This window comes from Haliotis rufescens, unplaced genomic scaffold (assembly GCF_023055435.1).
Source record: "Haliotis rufescens isolate VD_foot unplaced genomic scaffold, xgHalRufe1.0.p SCAF_36, whole genome shotgun sequence".
In the NCBI taxonomy this organism is placed as follows: domain Eukaryota; kingdom Metazoa; phylum Mollusca; class Gastropoda; order Lepetellida; family Haliotidae; genus Haliotis; species Haliotis rufescens.
In genome coordinates this window covers 3,923,794-3,948,613 of record NW_025964068.1, presented here as the reverse complement: position 1 = coordinate 3,948,613, position 24,820 = coordinate 3,923,794, and the positions used below count along the sequence as shown (strand labels likewise).

The 24,820-nt window shown below is 42.6% G+C and overlaps 1 protein-coding gene across 1 annotated transcript in view; it reads right to left on the bottom strand.

The window, feature by feature from the left end:
- Positions 1–24,820, bottom strand: part of LOC124147762 (rabankyrin-5-like) — a 68,471-nt gene that overhangs the window by 18,248 nt on the left and 25,403 nt on the right. The window contains exons 10-21 of the mRNA XM_046518518.2: positions 24,525–24,728; positions 17,762–17,996; positions 16,876–17,128; positions 16,168–16,336; positions 15,431–15,546; positions 14,960–15,022; positions 14,679–14,772; positions 12,522–12,899; positions 8,912–9,059; positions 6,664–6,754; positions 6,012–6,136; positions 406–552 (exon numbers count right to left, since the gene is read on the bottom strand). Coding sequence (XP_046374474.2) covers positions 406–552; positions 6,012–6,136; positions 6,664–6,754; positions 8,912–9,059; positions 12,522–12,899; positions 14,679–14,772; positions 14,960–15,022; positions 15,431–15,546; positions 16,168–16,336; positions 16,876–17,128; positions 17,762–17,996; positions 24,525–24,728 — 2,023 coding nt within the window. The remainder of the gene's footprint in view (positions 1–405; positions 553–6,011; positions 6,137–6,663; positions 6,755–8,911; positions 9,060–12,521; positions 12,900–14,678; positions 14,773–14,959; positions 15,023–15,430; positions 15,547–16,167; positions 16,337–16,875; positions 17,129–17,761; positions 17,997–24,524; positions 24,729–24,820) is intronic.

Sequence of the window (24,820 nt, the reverse complement as noted above, 5' to 3'; positions counted from 1 at the left end):
AGCAGTCTTAATAAACACGTCTTGCTAGAGCAAGCGAAGGAGACAAGAGTGAAGGGTGTCACATGGCAGCTGGGTGGCTACGCACATGCTGCATGAGGTATTTGAGATCTCTGTGGTAGACTTCGCTATAGCAGCAGTTGTGGGAGACAACAGCCTCGGTATAACAGTGGTAACGTATTACTTAATGTAATCTAACATTATTTTGAATTCTTTAGGTTTGCTTCAAGAAAGACCTATTCATAAAAGAAAAGATCAGCTTGTTTATCACAAAGTAACAAGGAAGGAGAGTAAGTCTTCCAACAATCAGTGTGCATTCAATAAACACATTCTACTCAACACAATCAAAATATAACTACAACATAAATGGCACAAAAAAACACAACAAAAAGAATGTTAGAAACTCACCTAACAACTTGAACAGCAACTGTTTGGTGGCAACTGGAGCATTGAAAATACTGAGACCTTGTTTGTTGATGATACCAAAGCAAGCCCCAGCCCGGACCAGAGCTCGACAGAGGTTGCCATTGCCATTACAATAAGCCAACAACAAGGCTGAAAGAACAACATAAACAAGCTCTTGGTTCCAGCAAAGTAACACTTCTTCAAGATAACGAGTAATGGGGGGTCGTGGTAAAGGAGGTGACGTAGTGAAATAAGTTGTAGAAGGTTACATAAAGCAGAGATTATTAAGAGATTAGTAATTCCAGGGGTGTGGAAATAATACAAATAGAGCCATCTGAACTTTTCTGGAATATTTGCACAAACCTATTGAAATGGTCCAAAAGGGGGAACAAGAATATGCAAACATCCATAACAAATGACCAGCAATAGGACAGCTCCCTGTACATGCTTTGAGATGGTACCAGTACTTGATAGCTTTCAGAGCATAATCAACATCACACATAGTGTCATGGGCAATCAGGACAAATTATAAATAGCTGCCATGGTAGCGTATGTGTAAGCATTTTATGTAAAAGTATGTGTCTACATTGTTAATGAGTGAGTTGGCATGTACATACATGTTCAATTTCTAAGTTTGTCTGACCTACCTGTGTAAGTGTAATTGACCTACCCGTGTCAGTGTGAGTGACCTACCTGTGTAAGTGTGAGTGACCTACCTGTGTAAGTGTGAGTGACCTACCCGTGTAAGTGTGAGTGACCTGTCTGTGTAAGTGTGAGTGACCTACCTGTGTAAGTGTGAGTGACCTACCCGTGTAAGTGTGAGTGACCTGTCTGTGTAAGTGTGAGTGACCTACCTGTGTAAGTGTGAGTGACCTTCCCATGTAAGTGTATGTGACCTACCTGTGTAAGTGTGAGTGACCTACCTGTGTAAGTGTGAGTGACCTACCCGTGTAAGTGTGAGTGACCTGTCTGTGTAAGTGTGAGTGACCTACCTGTGTAAGTGTGAGGGACCTTCCCATGTAAGTGTATGTGACCTACCTGTGTAAGTGTGAGTGACCTACCTGTGTAAGTGTGAGTGACCTACCTGTGTAAGTGTGAGTGACCTACCCGTGTAAGTGTGAGTGACCTGTCTGTGTAAGTGTGAGTGACCTACCTGTGTAAGTGTGAGGGACCTTCCCATGTAAGTGTATGTGACCTACCCGTGTAAATGTGAGTGACCTGCCTGTGTGAGTGTGAGTGACCTACCTGTGTAAATGTGAGTGACCTGTCTGTGTAAGTGTGAGGGACCTGTCTGTGTCAGTGTGAGTGACCTATCTGTGTAAGTGTGAGTGACCTACCTGTGTAAGTGTGAGTGACCTATCTGTGAAAGTGTGAAGGACCTACCTGTGTAAGTGTGAGGGACCTGTCTGTGCAAGTGTGAGTGACCTACCCGTGTAAGTGTGAGTGACCTACCTGTGTAAATGTGAGTGACCTGCCTGTGTGAGTGTGAGTGACCTTCCTGTGTCAGTGTGAGTGAACTACCTGTGTAAGTGTGAGTGACCTTTCTGTTAAAGTGTGAGTGACCTACCTGTGTAAGTGTGAGGGACCTGTCTGTGTAAGTGTGAGTGACCTACCTGTGTATGTGTGAGGGACCTGTCTGTGTAAGTGTGAGGGACCTGTCTGTGTCAGTGTTAGTGACCTACCTGTGTAAGTGTGAGTGACCTACCCATGTAAGTGTATGTGACCTGCCTGTGTGAGTGTGAGTGACCTGCCTGTGTGAGTGTGAGTGACCTGCCTGTGTGAGTGTGAGTGACCTACCCGTGTAAATGTGAGTGACCTACCCGTGTAAGTGTGAGTGACCTACCTGTGTAAGTGTGAGTGACCTGCCTGTGTGAGTGTGAGTGACCTACCCGTGTAAATGTGAGTGACCTACCTGTGTGAGTGTGAGTGACCTACCCGTGTGAGTGTGAGTGACCTGCCTGTGTAAATGTGAGTGACCTACCTGTGTAAGTGTGAGGGACCTGTCTGTGTAAGTGTGAGGGACCTGTCTGTGTCAGTGTGAGTGACCTATCTGTGTAAGTGTGAGTGACCTACCTGTGTAAGTGTGAGTGACCTATCTGTGAAAGTGTGAAGGACCTACCTGTGTAAGTGTGAGGGACCTGTCTGTGTAAGTGTGAGTGACCTGTCTGTGTAAGTGTGAGTGACCTGTCTGTGTAAGTGTGAGTGACCTGTCTGTGTAAGCGTGAGTGACCTGTCTGTGTAAGTGTGAGGGACCTGTCTGTGCAAGTGTGAGTGACCTACCCGTGTAAGTGTGTGACCTACCTGTGTAAATGTGAGTGACCTGCCTGTGTGAGTGTGAGTGACCTTCCTGTGTCAGTGTGAGTGACCTACCTGTGTAAGTGTGAGTGACCTACCTGTGAAAGTGTGAAGGACCTACCTGTGTAAGTGTGAGGGACCTGTCTGTGTAAGTGTGAGTGACCTACCTGTGTAAGTGTGAGTGACCTACCCGTGTAAGTGTGAGTGACCTGTCTGTGTCAGTGTGAGTGACCTGTCTGTGTAAGTGTGAGGGACCTGTCTGTGTAAGTGTGAGGGACCTACCCGTGTAAGTGTGAGTGACCTGTCTGTGTAAGTGTGAGTGACCTACCTGTGTAAGTGTGAGTGACCTACCCGTGTAAGTGTGAGTGACCTGTCTGTGTAAGTGTGAGTGACCTACCTGTGTAAGTGTGAGTGACCTTCCCATGTAAGTGTATGTGACCTACCTGTGTAAGTGTGAGTGACCTACCTGTGTAAGTGTGAGTGACCTACCCGTGTAAGTGTGAGTGACCTGTCTGTGTAAGTGTGAGTGACCTACCTGTGTAAGTGTGAGGGACCTTCCCATGTAAGTGTATGTGACCTACCCGTGTAAATGTGAGTGACCTGCCTGTGTGAGTGTGAGTGACCTACCTGTGTAAATGTGAGTGACCTACCCGTGTAAGTGTGAGGGACCTGTCTGTGTAAGTGTGAGGGACCTGTCTGTGTCAGTGTGAGTGACCTATCTGTGTAAGTGTGAGTGACCTACCTGTGTAAGTGTGAGTGACCTATCTGTGAAAGTGTGAAGGACCTACCTGTGTAAGTGTGAGGGACCTGTCTGTGCAAGTGTGAGTGACCTACCTGTGTAAGTGTGAGTGACCTACCCGTGTAAGTGTGAGTGACCTACCTGTGTAAATGTGAGTGACCTGCCTGTGTGAGTGTGAGTGACCTTCCTGTGTCAGTGTGAGTGAACTACCTGTGTAAGTGTGAGTGACCTTTCTGTTAAAGTGTGAAGGACCTACCTGTGTAAGTGTGAGGGACCTGTCTGTGTAAGTGTGAGTGACCTACCTGTGTAAGTGTGAGGGACCTGTCTGTGTAAGTGTGAGGGACCTGTCTGTGTCAGTGTTAGTGACCTACCTGTGTAAGTGTGAGTGACCTACCCATGTAAGTGTATGTGACCTGCCTGTGTGAGTGTGAGTGACCTGCCTGTGTGAGTGTGAGTGACCTGCCTGTGTGAGTGTGAGTGACCTACCCGTGTAAATGTGAGTGACCTACCCGTGTAAGTGTGAGTGACCTACCTGTGTAAGTGTGAGTGACCTGCCTGTGTGAGTGTGAGTGACCTACCCGTGTAAATGTGAGTGACCTACCTGTGTGAGTGTGAGTGACCTACCCGTGAGAGTGTGAGTGACCTGCCTGTGTAAATGTGAGTGACCTACCTGTGTAAGTGTGAGGGACCTGTCTGTGTAAGTGTGAGGGACCTGTCTGTGTCAGTGTGAGTGACCTATCTGTGTAAGTGTGAGTGACCTACCTGTGTAAGTGTGAGTGACCTATCTGTGAAAGTGTGAAGGACCTACCTGTGTAAGTGTGAGGGACCTGTCTGTGTAAGTGTGAGTGACCTGTCTGTGTAAGTGTGAGTGACCTGTCTGTGTAAGTGTGAGTGACCTGTCTGTGTAAGTGTGAGTGACCTGTCTGTGTAAGTGTGAGGGACCTGTCTGTGCAAGTGTGAGTGACCTACCTGTGTAAGTGTGAGTGACCTACCCGTGTAAGTGTGTGTGACCTACCTGTGTAAATGTGAGTGACCTGCCTGTGTGAGTGTGAGTGACCTTCCTGTGTCAGTGTGAGTGACCTACCTGTGTAAGTGTGAGTGACCTATCTGTGAAAGTGTGAGGGACCTGTCTGTGTAAGTGTGAGGGACCTACCTGTGTAAGTGTGAGTGACCTACCTGTGTAAGTGTGAGTGACCTACCCGTGTAAGTGTGAGTGACCTGTCTGTGTAAGTGTGAGTGACCTGTCTGTGTAAGTGTGAGGGACCTGTCTGTGTAAGTGTGAGGGACCTGTCTGTGTCAGTGTGAGTGACCTATCTGTGTAAGTGTGAGTGACCTACTTGTGTAAGTGTGAGTGACCTATCTGTGAAAGTGTGAAGGACCTACCTGTGTAAGTGTGAGGGACCTGTCTGTGTTAGTGTGAGTGACCTGTCTGTGTAAGTGTGAGGGACCTGTCTGTGCAAGTGTGAGTGACCTACCTGTGTAAGTGTGAGTGACCTACCTGTGTAAATGTGAGTGACCTGCCTGTGTGAGTGTGAGTGGCCTTCCTGTGTCAGTGTGAGTGACCTACCTGTGTAAGTGTGAGTGACCTATCTGTGAAAGTGTGAAGGACCTACCTGTGTAAGTGTGAGGGACCTGTCTGTGTAAGTGTGAGTGACCTACCTGTGTAAGTGTGAGTGACCTACCCATGTAAGTGTGAGTGACCTGTCTGTGTAAGTGTGAGTGACCTACCCATGTAAGTGTGAGTGACCTGTCTGTGTAAGTGTGAGTGACCTACCTGTGTAAGTGTGAGGGACCTGTCTGTGTAAGTGTGAGTGACCTACCTGTGTAAGTGTGAGTGACCTGTCTGTGTAAGTGTGAGTGACCTACCTGTGTAAGTGTGAGGGACCTACCCATGTAAGTGTATGTGACCTGCCTGTGAGTGTGAGTGACCTACCTGTGTAAGTGTGAGTGACCTACCCATTTAAGTGTATGTGACCTGCCTGTGTGAGTGTGAGTGACCTACCCGTGTAAATGTGAGTGACCCACCCGTGTAAGTGTATGTGACCTGCCTGTGTGAGTGTGAGTGACCTACCCGTGTAAATGTGAGTGACCTGCCTATGTGAGTGTGAGTGACCTACCCGTGTGAGTGTGAGTGACCTACCCGTGTAAATGTGAGTGACCTGCCTGTGTGAGTGTGAGTGACCTACCTGTGTAAATGTGAGTGACCTACCTGTGTCAGTGTGAGTGACCTACCTGTGTCAGTGTAAGTGACCTGTCTGTGTCAGTGTGAGTGACCTATCTGTGAAAGTGTGAGTGACCTACCTGTGTAAGTGTGAGTGACCTATCTGTGAAAGTGTGAAGGACCTACCTGTGTCAGTGTGAGGGACCTGTCTGTGTAAGTGTGAGTGACCTGTCTGTGTAAGTGTGAGTGACCTACCCGTGTAAGTGTGAGTGACCTGTCTGTAAGTGTGAGTGACCTACCTGTGTAAGTGTGAGTGAACTTCCTGCGTAAGTGTGAGTGACCTACCTGTGTAAGTGTGAGTGACCTACCCATGTAAGTGTGAGTGACCTACCCATGTAAGTGTGAGTGACCTACCTGTGTTACCCTCGGTGTCAGGTCTGTTGATGTTGTATTCTGGCATGGTTTCTCTGAACAGTTCAAAGATGGCGGCAGCATTGTCCCTCCCATACTGCCCCAGTATATGGAGCGGGTTCTGACCCCTGTAGCATACATGATAATATACATGACACAATCACATCATGATTCTTGGCGATACATTTGAGTGTTTCATATCAAACATCAAATTATCAGCTGTATGTGACCATATTTTGACCAGCATTTGTACACAGAGATTGAACACTACCAAATATTGACAGTTAGCAATAAGAGAAAAGAGCTTTTTTAAAGAGATACATGACAAATGTACAGTACAATGCTGATGACGGGCAAAGTGCACAGGCATAGGTCTTTGACATTGACTTAAAAAGCAGTGAAACACATAAAAGAGGGAATTTATGAACTTTTTTATTATAATAAAAAAGTTGACATTCATTAATTCTATCTTACACAAGCTTAGTAAAACAATATTGGACTTCTAGAAATAGAAAAGGACAAACTAAAATCGATTATTTCTTCAGCAACAAACGCAGCAGTATGGCAGCCAAATGCAAAAAAAAATCCTTGAATGATTATTTCCTTGATATATGATACATCTGACAATGTACAAGATGAGTGAGGCGCTACTCACTTGGCATTGAGGGTCTCAGCATTGATCCGGCTCTCAGTTAGAAGTACCTTGACTGTGTTAAGGTTCCCCTGTTGGACCGCTAAGTGCAGGGCTGTGGACAGACATAGGATGTACAGTATCTGCACCTTGTTACATCCAGTGTCAATGTTAGATCATAGTGTAGATAATGTGACACACATCAGCAGCAGGGTGTACAGGGGTCTACAAGTGCAGTGGGTCAGTGAACATTACGAGAGCACATTCATCATTGTCATGATGACTTATTTTCGGTGCAATAACTGTACATGACAATCAGCTCTATCTTGTGACCGCCATTGGAGTGTGGTAACTTGAAATGAGAACAAAGGTGATCTGTGACGTGAGAAGCAGGTCATGACATCATTGCAGGCAAACTGTATGTGTTTTTACACCACAGTGTCTGGACGAGTGATAGCTACATTCTATGTCTTGGGATATATTGTAGACTAACAGCCATGTCTCAGGATTCACAGATTATTGTAGACATGGCTGTGTCTAACCATGGCAATGGCGAAAGAAAATAACATCCATTGCCCAAAATTTGAAACCAAAATGTCTCCCATATCTGTTATTATTTATTTCTAGAACAAGAATACATGCTGCATCGCTATGCTCGATGTTGAAAGAAGAAGGATATTTGTAAATTGTATCAAAGACAAGCTGATCAGTGATCATTATTGACATATTCATCCAGCTACATACCATTATGGAGATATTCATCCACCTACATACCATTATGGACATATTCATCCAGCTACATACCATTATGGACATATTCATCCACCTACATACCATTCTGGACATATTCATCCAGCTACATACCATTATGGACATATTCATCCAGCTACATACCATTATGGACATATTCATCCAGCTACATACCATTATGGACATATTCATCCAGCTACATACCATTATGGACATATTCATCCAGCTACATACCATTATGGACATATTCATCCAGCTACATACCATTCTGGACATATTCATCCAGCTACATACCATTATGGACATATTCATCCAGCTACATACCATTATGGACATATTCATCCAGCTACATACCATTATGGACATATTCATCCAGCTACATACCATTCTGAAGATATTCATCCAGCTACATACCATTATGGAGATATTCATCCACCTACATACCATTATGGACATATTCATCCAGCTACATACCATTATGGACATATTCATCCACCTACATACCATTATGGACATATTCATCCACCTACATACCATTCTGGACATATTCATCCAGCTACATACCATTATGGACATATTCATCCAGCTACATACCATTATGGACATATTCATCCAGCTACATACCATTATGGACATATTCATCCACCTACATACCATTCTGGACATATTCATCCAGCTACATACCATTATGGACATATTCATCCAGCTACATACCATTATGGACATATTCATCCAGCTACATACCATTCTGGACATATTCATCCAGCTACATACCATTATGGACATATTCATCCAGCTACATACCATTATGGACATATTCATCCAGCTACATACCATTATGGACATATTCATCCAGCTACATACCAATGGACATATTCATCCAGCTACATACCATTATGGACATATTCATCCAGCTACATACCATTCTGGACATATTCATCCAGCTACATACCATTATGGACATATTCATCCACCTACATACCATTCTGGACATATTCATCCAGCTACATACCATTCTGGACATATTCATCCAGCTACATACCATTATGGACATATTCATCCAGCTACATACCATTATGGACATATTCATCCACCTACATACCATTCTGGACATATTCATCCAGCTACATACCATTATGGACATATTCATCCAGCTACATACCATTATGGACATATTCATCCAGCTACATACCATTATGGACATATTCATCCAGCTACATACCATTATGGACATATTCATCCAGCTACATACCATTATGGACATATTCATCCAGCTACATACCATTATGGACATATTCATCCAGCTACATACCATTATGGACATATTCATCCAGCTACATACCATTCTGGACATATTCATCCAGCTACATACCATTCTGGACATATTCATCCAGCTACATACCATTATGGACATATTCATCCACCTACATACCATTCTGGACATATTCATCCAGCTACATACCATTATGGACATATTCATCCAGCTACATACCATTAGGGAGATATTCATCCAGCCACATACCATTATTGAGATTTTCATCAACAGCATCAAAATCTATTCCATTCTCCAGTAATACTGAGCAGATGGAGGCATGGTCATTGCCTGCAGCTAGGTGTAGGCAGGTCTCTGCTGCCTTTGTCAACTCATTGACAGATGCTCCAGCTAGTATCTGAAGAAGGCCATGTGATGCATGTTAACATCAGACTGCTAGTCAGTTAAACAAGTCAGTCAGAGTAAATTAAGTCATGGAAAAGAGAGGAAGTAAAGTAAGAAAGGGGAAAGAGAGAAAGTAAAGTAAGAAAGGGAAAAGAGAGAAAGTAAAGAATGTCAGAGAAAATAGAGAAAGTAAAGTAAGTCAAGGAAAAGAGAGAAAGTAAAGTAAGTCAAGGAAAAGAGAGAAAGTAAAGTAAGTCAAGGAAAAGAGAGAAAGTAAAGTAAGTCAAGGAAAAGAGAGAAAGTAAAGCAAGGAAGGGAAAAGAAAGATAGTAAAGTAAGAAAGGGAAAAGAGAGAAAGTAAAGTAAGAAAGGGGAAAGAGAGAAAGTAAAGTAAGAAAGGGAAAAGAGAGAAAGTAAAGTAAGAAAGGGAAAAAAAAAGAGTAAAGTATGAAAGGGAAAAGAGAAAAAGTAAAGTAAGAAAGGGAAAAGAGAAAAAGTAAAGTAAGAAAGGGAAAAGAGAAAAAGTAAAGTAAGAAAGGGAAAAGAAAGATAGTAAAGTAAGAAAGGGACAAAAAAAAGTAAAGTATGAAAGGGAAAAGAGAAAAAGTAAAGTAAGAAAGGGAAAAGAGAAAAAGTAAAGTAAGAAAGGGAAAAGAGAAAAAGTAAAGTAAGAAAGGGAAAAGAAAGATAGTAAAGTAAGAAAGGGAAAAGAGAGAAAGTAAAGTAAGTCAGGGAAAAGAGAGATGGTAAAGTAAGTCAGGGAAAAGAGAGATGGTAAAGTAAGGAGGGGAAAAGAGAGATGGTAAAGTAAGGAGGGGAAAAGAGAGATGGTAAAGTAAGGAAGGGAAAAGAGAGATGGTAAAGTAAGGAAAGGAAATGAGAGATGGTAAAGTAAGGAAGGGAAAAGAGAGATGGTGAAGTAAGGAAGGGAAACGAGAGATGGTAAAGTAAGGAAGGGAAAAGAGATGGTAAAGTAAGGAAGGGAAATGAGAGATGGTAAAGTAAGGAAGGGAAACGAGAGATGGTAAAGTAGGGAAGGGAAACGAGAGATGGTAAAGTAAGGAAGGGAAACAAGAGATGGTAAAGTAAGGAAGGGAAACTAGAGATGGTAAAGTAAGGAAGGGAAAAGAGAGATGGTAAAGTAACTAAAGGAAAAGAGAGATGGTAAAGTAAGGAAAGGAAAAGAGAGATGGTAAAGTAAGGAAGGGAAAAGAGAGATGGTAAAGTAAGAAAGGGAAAAAAGAGATGGTAAAGTAAGGAAGGGAAAAGAGAGATGGTAAAGTAAGGGAGGGAAACGAGAGATGGTAAAGTAAGAAAGGGAAAAGAGAGATGGTAAAGTAAGGAGGGGAAGCGAGAGATGGTAAAGTAAGGAGGGGGAAAGAGAGATGGTAAAGTAAGGAAAGGAAAAGAGAGATGGTAAAGTAAGGAAGGGAAAAGAGAGATGGTAAAGTAAGGAAGGGAAAAGAGAGATGGTAAAGTAAGGAAGGGAAACGAGAGATGGTAAAGTAAGGAAGGGAAAAGAGAGATGGTAAAGTAAGGAAAGGAAAAGAGAGATGGTAAAGTAAGGAAGGGAAAAGAGAGATGGTAAAGTAAGTAGGGGAAACGAGAGATGGTAAAGGAAGGAAAGGAAAAGAGAGATGGTAAAGTAAGGAAAGGAAAAGAGAGATGGTAAAGTAAGAAAGGGATAAAGAGAGATGGTAAAATAAGGAAAGGAAAAGAGAGATGGTAAAGTAAGGAGGGGAAAAGAGAGATGGTAAAGTAAGGAAGGGAAACGAGAGATGGTAAAGTAAGGAAGGGAAAAGAGAGATGGTAAAGTAAGGAAAGGAAAAGAGAGATGGTAAAGTAAGGAAGGGAAAAGAGAGATGGTAAAGTAAGGAGGGCAAACGAGAGATGGTAAAGTAAGGAGGGCAAACGAGAGATGGTAAAGTAAGGAAGGGAAAAGGGAGATGGTAAAGTAAGGAGGGCAAACGAGAGATGGTAAAGTAAGGAGGGCAAACGAGAGATGGTAAAGTAAGGAAGGGAAAAGAGATGGTAAAGTAAGGAAAGGAAAAGAGAGATGGTAAAGTAAGGAGGGCAAACGAGAGATGGTAAAGTAAGGAAGGGAAAAGAGAGATGGTAAAGTAAGGAATGGAAAAGAGAGATGGTAAAGTAAGGAAAGGAAAAGAGAGATGGTAAAGTAAGGAGGGCAAACGAGAGATGGTAAAGTAAGGAAAGGAAAAGAGAGATGGTAAAGTAAGGAGGGCAAACGAGAGATGGTAAAGTAAGGAGGGGAAAAGAGAGATGGTAAAGTAAGGAGGGCAAACGAGAGATGGTAAAGTAAGGAAAGGAAAAGAGAGATGGTAAAGTAAGGAGGGCAAACGAGAGATGGTAAAGTAAGGAAGGGAAAAGAGAGATGGTAAAGTAAGGAGGGCAAACGAGAGATGGTAAAGTAAGGAAGGGAAAAGAGAGATGGTAAAGTAAGGAAGGGATAAAGAGAGATGGTAAAGTAAGGAAGGGAAAAGAGAGATGGTAAAGTAAGGAAGGGAAAAGAGAGATGGTAAAGTAAGAAAGGGATAAAGAGAGATGGTAAAGTAAGGAAGGGAAAAGAGAGATGGTAAAGTAAGGAAGGGAAAAGAGAGATGGTAAAGTAAGAAAGGGATAAAGAGAGATGGTAAAGTAAGGAAAGGAAAAGAGAGATGGTAAAGTAAGAAAGGGATAAAGAGAGATGGTAAAGTAAGGAAGGGAAAAGAGAGATGGTAAAGTAAGGAAGGGAAAAGAGAGATGGTAAAGTAAGGAAGGGAAAAGAGAGATGGTAAAGTAAGAAAGGGATAAAGAGAGATGGTAAAGTAAGGAAGGGAAAAGAGAGATGGTAAAGTAAGAAAGGGATAAAGAGAGATGGTAAAGTAAGGAAGGGAAAAGAGAGATGGTAAAGTAAGAAAGGGATAAAGAGAGATGGTAAAGTAAGGAAGGGAAAAGAGAGATGGTAAAGTAAGGAGGGCAAACGAGAGATGGTAAAGTAAGGAAGGGAAAAGAGAGATGGTAAAGTAAGGAGGGCAAACGAGAGATGGTAAAGTAAGGAAGGGAAAAGAGAGATGGTAAAGTAAGGAGGGCAAAAGAGAGATGGTAAAGTATGGAGGGGAAAAGAGAGATGGTAAAGTAAGGAAGGGAAACGAGAGATGGTAAAGTATGGAGGGGAAAAGAGAGATGGTAAAGTAAGGAAGGGAAAAGAGAGATGGTAAAGTAAGGAAGGGAAAAGAGAGATGGTAAGGTAAGGAAGGGAAAAGAGAGATGGTAAAGTAAGGAAGGGAAAAGAGAGATGGTAAAGTAAGGAAGGGAAAAGAGAGATGGTAAAGTAAGGAAGGGAAAAGAGAGATGGTAAGGTAAGGAAGGGAAAAGAGATGGTAAAGTAAGGAAGGGAAAAGAGATGGTAAAGTATGGAAAGCCGATCATCCAATCAGTACAGTCTGTCACCACCAAGGTGAAGCTGTAAACTCACCAGGTTCCTGACAATCATCTCGGATCCGGTCCTGACAGCCAGATGGAGAGGGGTGAGGTTCTGTGAGTCTTGTACCCGGGAGTTGGCGTTGGCGTGCACACTCAACAAGAACAACACACTCTCAATGTCCGCCTTCTGGATGGCCGTGTGCAGGAAGTTGCGCCCACGATTGTCCACCTGTTCCGCCGCAGTCGGCTCTCGATTGAGTATCTGCTGTGCTGCCTTGTTGTTCTTGGTTGTCATGGCAGCCGAGAAGGGAGTGTGACCATTCTTGTCCCTCAGTGTGAGATTGAGACTTGGGTGAGACAGGAGAAGGGAGATGATGACTGCATGTTGGTTCTCGATGGCGATGTGAACTGGACTCTTCCCTTCCGCATCCTAGAGTAACACAATTTTAGCACATTTGAACACTATGCTAGCAAGAAGATCTTCATTTTACAGCATCCAAAAAAATAACCACAACAACAACTGTATCTTCAGAATTTCATTCGTCTCACAGAAAATTGTCTACTACAAATTATCAGAACAAGATTACACACATTTTCAGAAATAGTAATTTCAGTACTTTGGTTCTTGGAAACAAAACTTTGCAAGAAGACATTTCTATATTTCACTAGTCACTCACATCACCTCAACTTAAATATTACTGGTCCTGACAAATATTAACTGGCTGTCTGTAGGTGTATTTGTTGAGCCCTGTTTTGAAGGCACTTTGAGGCAGACATGTTCATTGACAATCTGTTTGACTCACTGGCATGCCATGCTTCTCACTAAACTCAGATTGCATGAATCAATGAGAGAGGGAAATTTGTTTGTGTCTTTCAGACGTCATCCAGAAGAAAGTATTCTGCTGTCTAATACAGGAATCAATACATCTGGTCTTTCACATCATTCACTACCTAATTCCACATCAAGCATGAGTGAGTGAGTGACTTTTTGGTCTAACATGGTTTGAACAGTATTTGAGTTCTATCACAGCTTTAACTGATTGATTGTCATTCTAGAAGTTGGTGAGTCAGTAAGAAAACGTACAACTTAATGGACAACAACTTCTGGTTTATTGCATATCGCCACATTTTGGTGTAGATTCTTACACCGTTATCAAGCTGGAGTGACAACAACCAAGTGATGAGAGGTATAATATATGCAGGATATGTTGTGATGTAGATTCTTACACCGTTATCAAGCTGGAGTGACAACAACCAAGTGATGAGAGGTATAATATATGCAGGATATGTTGTGATGTAGATTCTTACACCGTTATCAAGCTGGAGTGACAACAACCAAGTGATGAGAGGTATAATATATGCAGGATATGTTGTGATGTAGATTCTAAAACCGTTATCAAGCTGGAGTGACAACAACCAAGTGATGAGAGGTATAATATATGCAGGATATGTTGTGATGAGCAGCAGATTAACATTGATAACAGGTAATAGATAACAAGTAGCATCCAGATTATTAGATGAAGCTAAATGTACTGTAAGAATATCAAATAGCACACATATCACACACAACATATCATGTATATACCTATACAACCACATTTTCCCCCATCGTAACGATATCAATTTCGTTCCCGATGCAGCAACATCTTGTTTTCTGTCTTTTGTTTCATGACCCACTTACTTTGAAACCCATGAATAAAAACACACATCTCCCCCATGATTTAGCACAATCTGACTGGTTCCCAGATCCTGCCCTTGGCCTGTCGAGGGATGAGAACCAGGCTAGAGTTTCAAGTGTCGCTCGTGATAATGTTAATTAAACTATGTTCAGTAATACCATGCACAAAGGAATTAACACATGTAACGCATGTAACCCATGATAGACAGAAGACAGTCTTTCGATAATAATTTTCAGTAGCAATTTGGTAATAGCTAGACCAATTTTATTTACATTCCAGCACTTTTCAAGGACTGTCAAAAGAATTCCAGCACTTCGATGGTAAAATGGCAGAATCAAGCACTTTTCATCAGATAGGGTTAAATTTAAGTACTTTTCAAATCTGTGAACCCTGTTCAAATATGTGTAAAGCATACAGAACAAAACTTTGTTGTAAAGAGACTCATATTAGTCCTTTGGGCAATATGCCTGTATCAGTAGTTTTATGGCAAGTAGTTTTCATCAGTGATCTTTGACCTGACCTTGACCTACCTGACTGTTGACATCAGCATTGTGCTCCATGAGACATTGCACCACCCTCTCCAGACCCCAGGCACATGCTAAGTGCAGGGGACTCTGTCCATCTCTACAGTAACAAATAAATATCACAAATATATCAACATTGTGATTCCATGCACTGTTCAAGACAAGATACATTAGTTATTAGTTGATAGAAATTTTACATAGAACAATGTGTTTGAAAGGACAGTAGAGTTCTCATGGCCTATTTTTCATAAAAGATGCTGTTGATTGTCTCCCTTGTTGACCCTCACCTTGCCTCTTCCCCTCCGTCCCCGTTCGGACCTGCTCTCCTCGGACTGTTCTTGTCACAACCACTGGAAAACAGAAATGTAGCTGGCAGTAGAAGGACTGATTATAGTCTGTTGTTTTATGTCTCAAACTGCCTACTACATGCAGGTGCCAAGGACAGAACATGCACTCATTCATGTATTGTCTCTCCATCATGTCCAAGGAGAATCAAACTCTACCCTGTGTGTATACATAGTCTCAGTATACTCCAGGGTATTACACCAGAGACAACAATGTTCAAGCCATACCACAACAGCCTGTCAATAATCAAGTCTCGGCATGATAAACATCACACTCAGTCCTGTTGGGGCACGATGACACAGCCAAGTCACAGCCTGCCACCCAATCCTGTCCTAGTCAATCCTGTCCAATCCCACAGAGGGATCCATTATGACAATAACAGTTCCCTGCCATCATCAGGCAAAGTAACCAACCTTCTGACAAGGAAACAGGCGACGGCCTCGTTGTTCTCGTCAATGGCTCGGTGCAGCAGCGTCTGGTAGCAGCTTGGTCCCGGTGACCACAGGTTCATGTCACAGTCATGCTTCACCTGGCCAAACAGTCATCAAGGAATACATACACAAGAAATAGTCCTCACTTGGGCAGACACAATGCATCATGACAAGCCACTTGAGTCTCATATTGTCTTAAAATAACATCTATGTTTAACAGCAAAAATGGTTTGAAAAAAATCATCTAAGTATCGTGATGCATATCCTGCCAGTGTCTCAACTTAGCCTCATCTGATACCTGGGATACAAAACATGGTATAACTCACTGACAGTTACAAGCAATGTTCTTCCACCCGTAATAAAAGCAATATTAGGGAGGTGTCACAACACTTATAGTCAAGACAAACCACAAATGAACTGCTAATCATCAAATATTAGCTTATGGGTTTCATTATACAAATGTTACAACATTTAAACACTGGTGTTAAAGGTTGGATTTGTCTCTGCCAGTCAATGGAGTTAACTGATCCAAATTGTACCGGTCAATATCCAGTAAGTACTGGGGTACATTCCCCTGTATATACTGGATATTGAAGACAATATCCAGTAGGTCTGAAGACATCTCATATTTTAAGCATATTTATTGAATATCCTGTTGACCCTAAAGATGGTAAACACAGCTTGCTCCCCCCCCTAAACTCAACATGTCACTGACTCACCAGTGTTTGTGCAATATCCTCCTGTCCTGAGTCCAGAGCCTGCCACAGTGGACAATTGCCACTCTCATCGACTACGTTCATGTTGGCTTTCCGTGTACACAGGACGTCGACAACCACTGGCAGATGTCTACTGATGGCATGCTGGATCGGTGTCTGATTGTCAGGAGATCTGCCAACATAGCAAGGGAGATAATTCAGGTCAACTTGTCATTCAAAGTGGGACAACGAAGTGACCATACTTGTCATCAGACCCCAGACACAACTATTGTTTCCATTTCATGGATGAGCCTGGCATAAATCTTCTTTATCCATTTTATCCTTGACGTGTTTACAAATCTCAAACAATGGTGGCACAGCCTTCTTCTTGCAAACAGAAGTGACTTCTCTAGTGATGTGGCCATTTCTGTTGATAAGTCTGAACCAGAGGAGAGGATGGAGTTGGGCCTACTAGTTCAAGAGGACCACTCAATTTGGTGGGTGTAATCCTCAGATTGAAGCCCACTAACCTCAAGTTGCCCAAGGCTCTCAAGTGCCTGACAGCTGGGAAAGTCTCTATCCCTAGTGTCGTGATAAGAAATAATGCCTCCTTTTCATTTGTCTTAACGCATCTGACAACTCTGATATCAAATTTTTAATGTTTTGCCTTTTTTTTTAAATAATGCAAATCTTGTTGCCATATAGTGTGGTTATGGTAGCACTGATACTCACATTGCTTCTATGTCTGCTCTATGCTCTATAAGGAACAGGGCACTGACAGTGTCTTGCTTCTCTATACACTGATGTAAGAGTGTCATCCCAGCAGAATTCTTCTCATTGATGTTTGCTCCAGCATCCAACAGCTTGGCCGCCATGTTGTGGATGCCATTCCACAGTGACAGGCCCACCACGGTCTGTCCCACTGTGTCCTTGATGTTAAAGTTTGGCATCACTTGGAGCCCAGCACTGCTTCCAGCAACCTCCGCTGGAAACACACAAACTGAACATTTGAACGTGTTCTCATCGAGATAACATACAGGGCTGAATTCACAAAGCGACCATAGCACTAAGATGATCGCAACTCTCATACTTTGACATCTTGATCTTTTTGTGGAGCGGGGCCCAGCTCATCATTTCATTTTCAAATATGGGGTGAGTCAGTGAGCAAATGGTCAAGTCAGGAGCACAAAAACCAGTGACTGAAAGCATAAGCAAAATCAATACCAACGGGACACGCAAACACACAATCAGCTCAGTCACAGAACCACCCAATCCTCTTTAATCAGCTCTTGAGATAACTAGACCTAAAATGGGAGTGCTAGATTATCCTACTTAGGTCCTCATGTGTTTGTAAATAAATTCATGACATGTACATGACCTTGGATAAGGCCAGCCAATTATTAGAAGATGTCCTGCATTTAAACAAAAACAGAAAATACTAAAACAATTTAACACCAGGCCTAATTAAGTTATTCATTCAAGCGTGAAAAAATCATAAGCAAAAACTATACACTGTGACCACCCAGTTCTGGCCTTGTCATCACTATGACTGTTGTAGGTGCTTGTAAAGTTATGTGAGATTCAGTCACCGAGCTGTTCACTATGTAGGGTTACACACCTTTATAGTCAAGGAAGACTTGTACCACCATATTGTGGTTGTTGGCCAGAGCTAGATGTAGAGGAGTTTGTTGTGCGATGGGAGGTTGTTCATCATCTATGCCAAGCATTGCCATGCTGACAGTCATGTCTCTGGGCTTTAGGGTCTGAGCATTTGGGTTAGCACCCTTCTGGAGTAAAACTCGGACCAGATCGGTGAGACCAGACTGACAAGCTATGTGCAGAGGGGTCTCTCCCTGGAAGGAAACCTCATGTTAAACAGGTAGTTGACAATGAACCTCAGGCCAGCAGTACCATGTTTACTGTTAGTTCAACAAACTATTCCAGGGCATGGCTCACATTGTCAGAAGGGCAAAGGCTGATGTTAGGTCAAACATTTAACTCAAACATAGAGCCCTAAATAATAATTCAACATTCTCTTCTACAAAAATAGTGGAGTGGGTACTGTAGCTTACTACAATCTAAATGAAACTTTCTAAATTATAATATACACTGGCAAAAACATGTTCATTACATCCTGACCAGACACATGTGATGACATGAAGACCTAACACCATGAAGCAGCTAAGACTTTCAGTAGTCATGCCTGCTTATAGCAGGGGAATCCCGCCTCGTTCTGGTTCTACAGCGTGTACGGAGAATGTAATTTGATACCAGACTGAAACACCATTGATCAACAAGAAAGTGGTGTCATTAGAAATATCTTATTTACTTAGAAGTTAAAATAAAAGAAGCCCTTACTTTTTCACATATGAATTCATCATAGGTCCACCTCCAATTACAAGTAATTATCATGATATAATGATACAGCCTGGCTCCAGTAAACGGTCCAAAAGTAATATGTTCACACTTCCGGTTGTACAGTTTTTCCCTGTAGTTCAATATCAGGATCTTTTTATCTCAAGCCATATAAGGCACTATTCTACATTCTGTATTGGTTGTTGGTGTATTTGGAAAAGAGTCAATCACAGAAAAAGGTGGTGCTTTAGTATAGTGTAGCAAACTGGTTGGTTAAAGAGCATCACCCTTTCTGAATCATTTCATTCAGAAATAGCTGGTTCTGGAATTCACTTTGTGTCAACAGTTTACACTTTATCGCTGATATCTGTGATCGTGGTGAAAGACCTGTCACCCTAGGTCAAATATATCGTCATTGTTTTGTGTAAATATAATGATATCATCTATTCAAATGGACAGTTCTTCATAAGGGGTAAACGATGTGACTGGAGGATCACATACTTCTTGTCCAGGATCTTTCTATCTCACAAGTGCTAAAAACAAACTGTCATTACTACAGTCTTGTGGGATAATTAAGTAAACAATTTATTAAATTGTATTGGCACTTGTATCCTGTGCAAAGGAAGAAAAACATTCAGAAGCCACTAATTGATTCTGCCCCCATAATGAAGTGTTTAGGTCACGTGACCAAACCAAGACTCCGGATTGGTTGGAAATGGAAAACTGTCGTCTGCTCCAAATTGCCGTACATTTTTAGACTTATATTGCAAGGTAATACCAGGGAGATACTTCTTTTCATTGTTTCTTGATTGGATTAAGAAAGTGATATATTTTTAAACATACAGATATGAAATTATCATCTGTATATACAGTTTGCATTGTACTCCTCGTCTTCCAAATGTGGCATAATATCTATACATGTGCAGATACGGATGTATAGTTTCAAAAGGTACTGACACAACATTAGACTATGAATGGAATGATTTTAACACATATTTTGATGAAGACTACTTAAATATTCCTAATGAAGAGTAACAACTATTGTCCAGCGATAGTGGAGAGGAATTTTGATAACAATAATGGAAATTTTGCCCTGGTGGAGGTTCGTTCATGGTTGGACTATCTTGTTGACACAATTAAATATATTACATGTATTCTCTTAACAGATACACATGTCAATGGAATTTTCTGACTTAAATTAAATATGGGGCTCAACACTATCATGATTTTTTTATCATGATATGGCAAACGCATCAACATGATAATGATCCTCAGTTAATAACATATATTTCCTCTTTAATCACAGAATTCATGCCTGTTGAAATTAATGGAACTGTAACATAATAACATCTGTGTAAATGCATGAAAACAATATCTCTGATGTTGACAGTTTGTAAAAGTTGTATCATATTGTTGTTAATACATAGTATCCTTGTGTATTTTTTAGCATAATTAACAAATGTAACATAAACATTATGATTTTCCTGACAATCTGTCACTTGTTTGATTCTATCTGAGATAACAACATTTAATAGATACTGAAGTATATTGTTTTGTGTTATGCTTTGACAATTGTACTAACACAAATATTACTGCAGACATAGCAGGACACCATGTTTGTGTGTTACTCTCTGCCTTCCTGGGGCGGTTGAACTAGATGTCATCGAAGCGAGTGCTTATCTCTCTTATAGGCCAGTTTCAGATATCACATTTTGCATTCTCAAAGCGAGGCCATTAAAACGCGGGAAAATGAAGAAAATGGGGAATACCCTGCTCAAAGTGTACACTGAAGACTGAAAGTAGCTTCATGACAAAACCGTTGCTATGGAAATCAAACAAAATTATCTAGCATTTATCTAGTGAAATTTCCCCAAATGGATTAAAACAAATTCCCACTGTGTTAAATTTGCAAACTTGTATTTAATTGTTAACAGGACCATTAGAGAGGAAATGGCTTCATTAGCCTTACATTATTACATTCATGCAATGTTGACAGACCTCCAAATACAGTCAAGTCCCGTTAAACCGACATGGTTGGTTGCATATGATCATGTCGTATAAACGAAATTAAGTAGTGATCGAAAATCAGACAACTAAACAATAGTAAACAATACACATAATAAAAAAATGAAAAATGGGTTTTTCAGATTAAAAACGATGTTTTATTGGTCTGTTTTCAGTCGTACAAATGGGTATATCATACCTCTAGTCGCACGTTAAAAGGAAGCCAGAAGCTGGAATGTAAACATTAAACTTGTTTCCGTCCGGTTGCGCACGCACCTCCCTATGACATGCCACAAATCTCGAAGAATAAGCCATCAAGCAGGACTGGACTGGATTACTTCCCTGTGGGGATGGCTGGGTGGGAACGTACGACTGAAAACAGACCAATAAAACATCGTTTTTAATCTGAAAAACCCATGTTTTAGTCTGTTTTCAGTCGTACAAATGGGTAGAATTCGACGGAACACTGGAAGGAGGGTCGGGAAAGTAATCAGGAAGTGACCTCTTTCACGTCGAATGTACCAAGTTCCTCACCCCTGCAGTGACAATAGAACATTCGACCAGATGCACGGACGAGACAAATTGTTTAACACGAACCCACAGCATGGCTAATGCTCATCGACACACAACTAATAATCGATGCGACAGGACAACTGCACGCGTCAGTTGAACTGCAATCAAAGTGGTCGACGTATAGTTTAGTTACAGAGCAACTCGCAGTATACAAGGTAACTAAAACAGCATGTTTAATGCTCTTCGACCCACAAGTAACTATCGATGCGACAGGACAACTGCACACGACAGTTGAATTGCGATCGAAGTGTGGACGGTATATAATTTAGTTTCAGAACGATTCGTCGTATCCAAGGTAACGAAAAATAGCATGTTTAATGCTCTTCGACACACAACAAATTATCGATGCGACATGACAACTGCACACGGCAGATGAACTGCGATCGAAGTGGTCGACGTATAGTTGAGTTACAGAGCAACTCGCAGTATACAAGGTAACTAAAACAGCATGTTTAATGCTCTTCGACACACAACAAATTATCGATGCGACATGACAACTGCACACGTCAGATGAATTGCGATCGAAGTGTGGTCGGCGCATAATTTAGTTACAGAGCAACTCGCAGTATACAAGGTAACTAAAAAATACGAGCAGTACTTCTTGTCTGAGACAATGTCGAAGGCGACCTGATCGAGAGGCTCGTAAGTCTAACTAGACAGGTAGCGCAGAACGATATCGAGGTCCCAGGCCGGCAGTCGGAATTAATGTGACTCATCTTCAACCAAGAAGGCACGTAGAATTTTCTGCAATTCCGGTATGTTAGTGAGCCTGTCGCCCGTAGGAGACGGCTCGTCTAGGTAGAAGGCGACCCTGATCGCCTGCCGATGGAGCCATTCTACGACCGTCTTCATGATCCGTGTGATGAAGTCTTCCCCCTACCGGTAGCTCGTCTAAAGGTAGTAGACTCCGATGACGGTGACGGTGGGGGAAGGGACCTCACTACCTCCCCCGCTGGCTCGCTGTCGACAGCATAGCAAGCGGTTGTAGCTGGAGACCAACAGCAGTGTCCATGGATCCCCAATGCCTGTCTACTACAAGAATCTTGGAGGGCGCTGGTTTCTTGAAGAGTAGCCCCCAATCCAAGTCCCTACTCATGAGTGACGAAAACGGCATGCCAGAGATCGGGTAACGCGATCGAACAGGTGGTTTGCTGAACCTCTGCCCCGGCAGAGCAGAGGCAAGTTCTGGTCCATATTGTGAGCCATGGCTCTGAAGACATCGGGAGGAGACGTCGATTGTGTGGATGTAGATGAAGGTACTGGTGTACTGGTCGATGGTCCATGGACCTCCGACGTAGTCGAATCCTTCTTGGTCGACGCCGTCGAGGCGAGTACCGCTGTCGTGATCTGGGCTATCAAAGCCGGGTCGATATGAAAGTGAGACGAGGGTGTCGATCGGTCATTATCTCTACGACGCTGTCGTCACAATCCATTGTGTAGGCGTAGATGAAGGAACCGGTGTACAGGACAATGGTCCATGGACCTCCGACGTAGTCGAACCCTTCTCATCTGGCCTATCAAAACCGGGTTGATATGAAAGTGAGACGAGGGTGACGATCGATCATTATCTCTACGACGCTGATCTCCCAAAAACTCCCTTCGAGAGCGCCGCACGTCCCCGTTGGGACGAGGGCTACGATCTCTAACTGTAGAAGTACTACGATCCCCATCATAGTTATCGTCCGAATCGAACTCCCGACGACCTTGAAGGAGACGAACGTCCTCGTGTCGTTTACTGTCTCTCGACGAGGCACTCGACCTGTCGTCCCGGGGCGGGAACAACTTGTAGAGTGGGATCCGTGTTCACTGTCGACCTATCGTCGTTGGTAGGACGAGAGACGGACCGACTGGGGACCGTAGTCCCCTCATGGTCCTCGTCACGAGCCGGTCCCGTCGTAACGGGTGGCTGAGTGACGCTCTCGATCAACCGATGGACGAAGATCTGTCGTGCGGGTAGTATCATCAGCAGGCGAACGGTCACGTGTCTTGTCGAAAACATAAGTTGACTGGGGCGGGTCGTTATCAACTGATTTCTTGGGAGTGGCCGACGCGCCACCCCCAGGGCCAGATGTAGAGGCTGCAGAGTCCAGGGATCCACCCGATGACCTACTTTGCTTGTAGCGCTGGTCAGTAGCCCGCTTCGCCAACGCACGAAGATACCAATTAAAGTGATCACATTCTTTACGTTTATCCCACGAACACGTTGAAAATCCGTCCTTAATTATGCAGGAAGGACAATACTTGTGAGGATCTACTTTAGACAGTATACTTTGACACGAGGCAGAAAAGCCCGACATGTTGCCACGTGTATAATCAAGTCAAACAGTGAAACACGTGTTGAACACAAACAATGGATTACCAAGGATTACATTCCAGGAGTCTACAGGTAAGACATATTATTATTACTGTATTAGAACAACAACTGTAGACACACGATAAGTACTAGTAGAATACAAACTAGCAGTCTATCGCGAAAGTCCTTCTCGAGCGACCAGCTCAGAGGCGCGCTGAGAGATTTGTGGCATGTCATAGGGAGGTGCGTGCGCAACCGGACGGAAACAAGTTTATTGTTTACATTCCAGCTTCTGGCTTCCTTTTAACGTGCGACTAGAGGTATGAGATACCCATTTGTACAACTGAAAACAGACTAAAACATGATATATTCATATTGTTATGTTACATTGTTAGCAGAATATGTTTTCTAATTGTGCAATCTCTAAAGCTTAATACAAAACAACTGTTACTGACTGCATGACTTATTCGAAATACTTTAAAAAGCATAGTCTGGAATGGAAGTCGCCAGTTTGAAAGCTAAAGAAAGCTGCTTTCTTAGTGGCTAACGTTGACTTCCTGTTAGTCATTTCATTGGTCGGTCATAGTTCGCGAAAGGTTGTTGTGACGTGACCTCTAATGAGATGTCCTCGGCCATCACGAGAACTTGTATCTAATTTAAATGAGATTGAGGTAATCTAAGCATGTGATTAATCCTGTTTTCTTTATATAAAGCACTAACTGTTTATTGTAAGGCAAGTTTACTTCTACAGAGGTTGTAATATGCAGCTACTATCCGACTCGTCTCGCATCAAAACACGGGCTGTGTACTTTGCGGGCAGATGACCACGGAACGCTGATCACTGTGTCGGATTGACGAGACTGATTAATGAGTGATTTGGGTAATTCGTTGCAAATTAGATGTGTCGGAGTCGGAGTGCGAGACTGTCGGACTAATGAGTCTAAATAGCACTGACTTAATCAGTTCCATCATTAGTTGGATAAAGCTGATTGTTGGATTAACGAGTGTCAGATTAATGAGACTTGACTGTACTTTGTGTCAGCCTGATTAGTTAAAACTCCCTGATAATCACATGCAAAAACTATATCTTAAATTGTCTGTGTGAAATGTGTGACACGATGTGTGACAGATCAACGTGAGTTTATGAAAGTCTTACCTTATTATTGGCGTGACTGACGCTGGCTTTGTGTGTGGCCAGGAAGATCCCGGCGGCCTGGTTACCGTCCCTGGCTGCCAGATGGAGCAGGCTGTCCCCAGAGTCGGGTTCGATGGCGTCGGGGGAACTCCCAGCCTTCAACAGCTGGGCAGCAAAACTCTCTTCACCATACGTCTTTGTCACATCACCTGAGGAGTCCCGTGGCTGAAGGAACATAAAGGCCTTTAGATAACAAAGTAGTAAAATCTAAATATTTTTTACATTTGGATACTTATACTGCATTACTATCTTAATAC